Source organism: Limulus polyphemus, unplaced genomic scaffold, assembly GCF_000517525.1.
Source record: "Limulus polyphemus unplaced genomic scaffold, Limulus_polyphemus-2.1.2 Scaffold4360, whole genome shotgun sequence".
Taxonomy (NCBI): domain Eukaryota; kingdom Metazoa; phylum Arthropoda; class Merostomata; order Xiphosura; family Limulidae; genus Limulus; species Limulus polyphemus.
The window spans coordinates 2,110-10,845 of NW_013669970.1; the positions used below are offsets into that span (position 1 = coordinate 2,110).

At 32.9% G+C, this 8,736-nt stretch overlaps 1 protein-coding gene across 2 annotated transcripts in view; it reads right to left on the reverse strand.

The window, feature by feature from the left end:
- Positions 1-300: 300 nt before the first annotated feature.
- LOC106471034 (galactosylgalactosylxylosylprotein 3-beta-glucuronosyltransferase S-like) overlaps positions 301-8,736 on the reverse strand; it is a 26,097-nt gene continuing 17,661 nt past the window's right edge. For both annotated transcript variants that reach the window (XM_022399661.1, XM_022399660.1), the window contains exons 4-6: positions 3,436-3,851; positions 1,685-1,972; positions 301-798 (exon numbers count right to left, since the gene is read on the reverse strand). In XM_022399661.1, coding sequence (XP_022255369.1) covers positions 676-798; positions 1,685-1,972; positions 3,436-3,851 — 827 coding nt within the window. In that variant the 3' untranslated portion in view covers positions 301-675. The remainder of the gene's footprint in view (positions 799-1,684; positions 1,973-3,435; positions 3,852-8,736) is intronic.

The following is an 8,736-nucleotide window of genomic DNA, read 5'->3' on the forward strand; positions in this document are numbered from 1 at the left end:
AAAAGGGTAATTTGGAAGCTATATTATTATACAAAAACAATAGTTTGTAACACACAGACATGTTACCAATATCACACCGGTAGAAAATACAACTGTATTTAAATTTTATATTTTAACGCTTAAAACATGTCAAACTCCGATAGATATGACGTATAATATCATGAAATTTTAAATAATATTCACGGAGTCTCATTTACTTTGTTAGTTTTAAACCGTATCATTTTGTTTATAATTTTGTTCTATTATAAAGTTAAAACAGCACTGAATTGTTTTATATTAAGCTGGAGATTTATAATCACAATTAAAAATAATAATAAATAAAGTCTACTACATAAATAACTTCAACAATGATAAACTTTGGAAAAATGAAACTTTATGATATGGTTTTATATAGTTTTATTTAGAGCGGTGCATTTGAATTCAACATCGAAACTGCCCAAATATGTTTTGATTAATCGGACTTTAATACCGTCCAAAGAGTAAGTTATTAGAAGAAAAAAAACTACACAAATTACAATTCATCTTACACTGTTACATAATTCCCATCAGCCTAAAAAGTTTATTTTAACTATTTTTGGTGAACAACAATAAATCCGACAACATTCAGTGTGGAAATCTCTGTAAATATATATATAAAAAAAACCACATTAAAATAAACGCTAATGTCAGTACGACTTAATTTAAAATTTTAGAATACAATTCCTTGAGATTAGATTGGGTGAACGTTTCTTCTTCTTTCTTGACGTTTTCCCAAGATGGCATCTTCTTTGAAAGTGTTTTTGTATGCCACACCAGAACCTGCAAGATCAAGATAACGTATTTTTTACTGATATTTGATAATAAGAGTCAAATTATGATTCTTGCTTTTCCTAAAACAGACTTCAGCTGTTTAGGAAAGCTAAACTGTTTATGATGTTAGATTTAGTGAGGGAAACACGGTACGAGTCTTTTTGATAAGAAGTTTTTTTACAACCCAATAATGGAACGATTTTTATCTTACATTCATTAAAAACCACTTTTCACCTTATCTACAGTATCAGCTAAAACACAATACCGTACTACGGACATATAAACATAGTCACGGTTCATCTAAAACACAACACTGTAATACAGACATTTACATTTATCCACAGTCCTAGTTAAAACAACACTAATACGAATATATTTTTGCAAGTGTAAATCTTGAACGGTTGAAAAACGTTTATTTTAGCACAAAACTATGAAATGGGCCATTACACTCTCTACCCTACCGGGAATCGAATTCCGGATTTCAGCGTTGTTAATTCGTAATCTTATTGTTGAACTACAGCATACGACACTTTAGGGACTAATTGGTTACCTTTCGTGGTTTAAAAGGTCAATCACTATGGTTACGTCCATTAGAATCAGAATAAAAAGAGAAGTTAAATGTATCTTGCTGCTCACTAACTTTTCTAGCGTACAAAAATATTTATAATAATACATCTTATTCCATATAAAACATTAGTAAGTCCAAATTTGATACATATATTGAAAATATTGATCATTAATCATTTATTCAAAATACGTATAAATGTTCAGTAATTTTCGACTAATAATTTGGAACGAAAAGGAAAAATCAAACGGCTTTTTTACCAAATTTTCATTCACTCGACGTTAAAATACTTTGTCGTGCTGCAATAGGCTTAACTGAGCCAACGCTTACCTCTGTACAGTTAGCTGCTTTTGGTTCCAAATCTCTCATCTTGATTTTTAAGCTTTTTAGGAATCCATCTTCCAGGTGTCCTAATCTGTAAGGCATTGAAGGGTTCTTACTTTGTTTTAAAAGTCTGATAGAAACAGCAAATCCCGCCATATCGACCGCAAATAACCTGCTTCTTTTAAACCCATCGTGAAAACCTATAACTTTCCCGTCTTTCAGTATAGGAGAACTAATAGAATACTTTGATGCCAAACCCACAGGCCAGACACTTGCTTTCTTTGTCCATCTCATCTTGGAAAGAAGAAGTAAATTAATACTTTTCAAACATTCTTCTGAATAAAAATAGCATAGATAAAGGCAATTACTCTACTACTCACTCATACGAGTGTTTTTAAGAACATAAATGTGAAAACCAAGTTAAATGATAAGAAAGCAATCAATATCAAGATTAATGAATTTAACTTTTTTTTAATTAGTGCTAGCCGAGTTTACAAGTTAATTTTTCCATAGAGACACACACAGATACACAAGCTTTAATTACTCCATAGATAATTTTGCATCTTTTTCTGGATAAAGTGCATGCTCATCTTGGTGGTGCAAAACATTTCCTACAAAGACTGAATAATCCAAGAGAAAAATAAATTACCCAGGATACTATACTTTTATTTATTATTCCTAGATATTTTACAGTTATATTCCTTTATTTTGATACATGAAGATGTTGCTATTTTAATGACAGCTATATAGAGATATAGAAAAAAAAAAAGACTATCTAGTTATCTTACATTCCATTGTACTTACTGGAATAGACGTCAAAAATCAAATCACGAGTTACACGAGATTTGGCGAGAATACTTTTAAATATATGAGTAGGTAAAGTTCCGATGGTTGAGTGAAGAGAAACAAAAAGTTTCTGACCACCCCGGCTTGCCTTTCAGCGCCCCCTCCCTATTGTTTTTTTTTTTTTTAAGCCTTCAAAGATTTTTAAACTTAAATTTCTGCCACGTATTTTGTTTGTTTTGGTTCCGGTGGAAAACAAAATGGAAGTAAAGGTTTTGTTTTATTCATGGAAGACAACTAGGAGAGTGGAGAAGAAATACATATTTATTACAGGTTTGTTGATGGAATCTTCGGCATATGAAATTATGAATAATACTCTTTCAATTCTCCGAGTTTATGAATTCAACACACCCAACGGTAAAGTTCACTAACACTTGTGGAACTTGTTATACTATTGCTAATGGAAAATTAAAAGTAGCATATCAAACAAATTTGAGACCAAACCATTTAGTATAACTTTAAAAAAATCTCATTATCCACTTTATAAAAAAAAAAAAATTGTTTGATTTTGGGGGAAATTAAACCGTAAAAATACCGTTATTCCTTACGAGTGTGATTAATTTACATTATTTAGGCGGCACGATTAACCGTTTTTAACTTTTATAGTAATCCACTTAACTGTATAGGTTACTGTGTATAAAGTTGTATCCTGATGAAGCTGCCAGGAGAATTACAGTAATAAATACACACACACACATATCTTCAAAAACAACACTATACATATAAACTACTTCTGTGCTGCTGGACTAATGCTCAAGAAACATCTCATCACATAACGTGTTTGAAATAATGAATGAAAAAATGGGGTTCAACCATCATGTTTACAGCATCTGCTCACAAATAAAAACATGAACGACACTTAATACTTGTAAGGATGTAATCCTTCTTCCAACTAGAAGAATTATAAAATATACCTCTTCAAATATTCTAACGTCATAAGAATTATCATCATCTGCAAAATACAGCACACCATCGTTGATGGAAGAGTTTCTGAGCCACTCGATGGCCTTCATCCTATTAGCAACTCCACGGCCTGATGTGGGGTTTGTTTTATTTTTAGGCTTCTTTGAACAAAGATGAGTAAAGGGGACTCCCGTTCGCCTCAGTAGGTTACTTACAGGCTGAGTCAGGTTTTCAGAATCTTCGACAACAATCCAATGAATACTGGGAACTAGTTGTAGTGTTTGTGCTAGCCTTGTCATGTCAGCCATCTGTGCAGCACGTTTATATGTTGGTGTTACAATATATATGATTGGTAGCTGTTGCTTGTATACCGGCCCTTCTTTAACTACAGGTTCAATGGGTTCATATTCTAAATTCCCATATTCACCTATATATGATAAATAAATAAATGAATAAAGTTCCATAAAATTGATGAGATTTCCAAATAACAGTAAATGTTAATGAATAGAAAAACTTATTCAGTTCAACGCCTAAGAAAAATTGAATAATTATATATGCAAGATGTGAGGACCTACTTTATAGTTTTATATTTGTTGTTGGTCGCAAAGCCATAAAATGGGTTATTTGTGTTATGTCTACTGCGAGTATCGAAACCCGATTTTTAGAGTTCTCATCAGACTTACTGCTGACTCATCGGTGTGTGGGTGAGGTAGTTAGTATAGATTTGTTTAGAATTTCATGTAAAGCTACACGAGGGCTATCTGGCAGTTCCTAATTAAGCAGTGATAGACTAGAGCGAAGGCTCTACACCGCCCACTTGGGCTACTCTTTCACCAACGAATAGTGGGACTTATCGTTAACATTATAACGCCCCTACGGATGAAAGCTCGAGCATGTCCAGTGTGACGGGGATTCGAACCCGCGACCTTAAGATTGCGAGTCGAGCGGCGCTCTAACAACCAGGCCATACACGGCTCCAGTTAGTAGTGAAACTATTTAAGTTTAAAAAAAAATCAAACAACCCCTAAAATTATTCATTATATCATTTAAAATATTCTTTACACTAGCTTTGACAAAAAAAAAAAAAGATAGATATGATGAATACAGTTTTTTACTGCAATAATATAGTAGAGCAAGTTTAATATTTTATCTTTCACATTGAATAAAGCTTTAATTCTACATATCAGTTTAAATATAAACATTAACCAAGCTTTTAAACCCATACTGAGTTCATCATTTGGCGAAACTATGATTCGAAAATACCAATTATTTACACTTGTCAAAATTGAAATGACAAGGAGAGACATCTATGAAATAAAAAAAAAGGTTCTATAGCACTATTCGTTTAATTCCGGTTTAAGTCTGTATATTAAAATACTATATTTAATCCTTAACCGTATTTCATCATTAGTCTTAGCAAAAATTTCAAAGTAATTCTGATTTGTTGGTTCATTACATTCATTTAATGCATGTTGACTGCTTTATCGATCTTACGAGATTGTTCTCCGATTCTGGATTCTATAGTACTGCACTCATTGTAATGTATAACAATAGCTGATGAACTACAGAAAGTAAAATGTAATGTATTATGAGAAATGAAAAAAAAGTTTGTATGATTGTTTGCATTAATGTATATAAACATATGCTTGCGTTTCCCTGTCCGGAACTTTCCTCGCAATTTTTTTCAATCAAACCCCACAAATCTCATATCGTTAGAAAGGCCTTTGTCCGAGCAGTCCGAATTGCATATTGGTTTTCTATTCAGAATTGTGTTATCAGGCTTACCCGATTTTTACTTGGTCAAACTTTTCAATGCAACAAGTATAGTATGGGATAGCATAATGTCGTTGTCATCATGAGACAACTGGCTTGGATTTCAGCTTTAGTTTGTTTGTTTTTTATAATCTGCAAAGTATTTCACACAAACAACACTTAACACGCTTGTAATTTTCTAAAATAAAATGAACAGTATACTAAATACAATTTCTATGGGTTTTCTCAGATTATTTAGGTCTAAAATACGCATTCACAGTTAGTTCAAAACCATATGCTTATCATTTTGTGAACACGCATTCAGACGTTTTCTGCATATTCAGCTAAGTTTGTCTTCATTACAACTTGCATTTACTTTACAATAATTTAGCTTCGTTCGTTTCATAGACTGCTATAAACACCTTTCAACTACCTTTTTTTTTTTCTTTAGTACTGGTTTTATTCTTAGTTTTGCGAGTTTGTTTCAACTGGTAAAATCCGTGTCATACACTGAACGCTCATAACTGTTACATACTCAGTACACTATTATAAATACTGTTGCGTCAGCGAAGTCACATGACTAGTGTCACGCCACGTTTCTAGAACTATGCTGTACCTTGGCGAATGCTCTAGCATTTACTAGATATAGGGTAGGCTGGTATATAAAAGAGGGTGACAACGTGACGGGACAATAATGTGTGTGTAGATAGTGAGTAATTGAACTGCAGTCAGAAGTATTGTTGACGTTCGTGGATATAGCGTTTGTTATAGAGCGATTGTTGAAAATAAGTGTATCGTAAAGTTGTATTCGGAAAGAATAAACCAGTTTTATTAAGTAAAATAAACCAGTTTTGTTTAAGAAAGGACTTGTGTCGCTAAAGTTTCGTCGGAACGAAGTTACGGAAAGTTAATTAACGAACGGAGACATAACAATACCCATCTACTTGGATGACATAATCTCAAATGGAAAGACCTTTGATAATGTTTGCAGTTGGCTAAGGAAAGTTCTTTATTGGGTGAGGAAAGAGAACCTTAAACCGAATCCTAAGAAGTTTGAATTCTTCCAACAACAAGTGAGTTTCATGGGATACATGGTCAACAAAGAGGGAGTGTTTACAGACTCATTGAAAATTGACTCTATCCAAAATTTGTCTACACCAAAAAAACCTTTCTGAGGTAAGAGGATTTTTTGAAATATGTTCTTACTATCACAAAGTTATGCTTTTACCATAGGCCTTGGAAACAAAACCAACAAAAAGACTTGGTGAATTGACAGTTTAGTGTATTATTTCATATGTGTGTTAGGATTAAAGGGACTTCACAATCCAGTGTTGCAAGCTATATTTGAAATGTTTTAGTGTGGTTGTTTACTAGAGGAAACTGTTGACATTGTGATGATGATGGATTTAGAAAGTGTACAAAAGTATCCCTAGGATACCTAGAATGTTACTGATCAAGATACTTTGCAAAATATCTAGAAACAATGATACATTTTAAACACAAGAATCAGTTTAGCATTGAGTTAGTTTTCAGTTCGATCAGTGATTGTGAAGTTATTGAGGTAATCGGATGCATCTATTCAGATACTCGATCAATTAGCCATGAAAGTGTATAAGTAAGTTCATTTGTACATCTGTTGTAGTACTATTAATGAATAAATTGCTGTTGAAAGTGAATGCATTATTTGAATTTAGGCTTACAAACATATGCAAGTTATAGTAGCCTGTAGCAAATGTTAAGGAAGAAATAAACTAATTTGTCATCGTTACATGGGCTGAACTATGCATTATTTTCACTATGTAATCTAAAAGATCCCATCAAATCCCAACAAATTACAACAATATATTAAATATCATGATGTTTTTCAACATCATAATATTTACCAGATAATAAAAACATTGTCTTTAACAACCTGTTTTAAGAATACTAATGTAAATCATCAACGTTAAGTTAAATATAACAAAATAAGTTGCTTATGAAAAAAGTCATTATTATGGGCTGCTCCCCATAAATGTTTCTATATTATCCTCATATAATATTCTAATATAGTATTGTAAGGTGTTCTGTTGTTGGATGGGTTTTTGAATAATTCGGTGAAAATAATGCAAAGTTCAGTCCACGTAACGATAACGAATTAATTAATTTTTAATAACATTAGCTGCAGGGAGCAATGGTGTGCTTTTGACATGACACCCTTAAAATGGAGCTTTTTTGCAATGTAAACTATGCTGCAAAACTATTGACAAGGTGCACAGATATCAATAGTGCACAACGTTTTTATGGTGACCTCTTTTTAAACATTTAATTTGTTGTGCCCCCCCCCACTCCGTATAACTTATTTGTGTATATACTGTACATGCCATTTCCCCATGTCAGTTGTTGTTACTACATTATTTAGAATTAATGATATTTGTATGGTAGTTTTAAAATTCCTTTAGTTATAAAATTATACTTTCATATATAATTTATATGCTCTTACAGTCATAGTTGTATGCCCTCACCGACTCTTTGTATTCCCTTCCATTCTACGGAGATACAGCTTGATCAGACACAGCAGCATGAACTTTAATGATCTAGTGAGGCACCAAGATCATTTTATATAATGTATTCAACCTCTGTATTAGTTAAAGATGCATTTAGAGGGCGAGATTTGTTAACTAGGTAATATATTCAAATATTAACAAACAATGAGAGTTCTTGGCACATATCATTATAAAGTTATCAGCACTGTTGTGAGTGTTTTGAACAGCTAGTTATCAAAATACAGGAATGAAGCATATGCAGGTAGTCACGAGATTGAAGATGTACATATTAGTGAGAATAAGAATTAGGACAGGTGTAAATCCACGAACACAATGATCAGTGGCAAAGCGTCCACCTATCCTCAGCAGCAATACACACCATAAGTCACGTGTACACAAGTTGTTTTCATGATATATCTGTTCAATCAATGCATAATTCAAGCTGATGGAGAATGAAACTAGTATTCATGCAATTTCATATGAATACATACCTGTCAAGTTGTCGAATGCAGAGCTATGGATTTCCTTGTGATTGGACTTTCGAAACACGCACTGAGAAATCATCATCATTGTATCCTAGATGAATAATTAAAAGTATGAAGAGAGAGGTAGTATGCTTTAGAAATGTCAGCTTTACAATAGAGCCTTTTGCGATGGAAATTATGTTGCAGGGCTATTGTCAAGATGCGTGATTGTCATATAGAGCATGACAGAATATGGCAACATGGATTGTAATGACGTAATAAGGTTCCAAAATCGCTTTAGTAAAACCATTGTTACGTCTCCGTTTGTTAATTAACCTTCCGTAACTTCGTTCCGACGAAACTTAAGCGACACAAGTCCTTTCTTAATAAAACTGGTTTATTATTTCCGTATATAACTTTACCGATACACTCAACTTCAACAATCGCGCTAAACAAACGCTATAACAACGAACGTGCTCAATAATACTTCTGACTGCAGTTCAATTACTCACTGTCTATACACACATTATTGTCCCGTCACGTTGTCACCTTCTTTTATATACCAGACTAACCT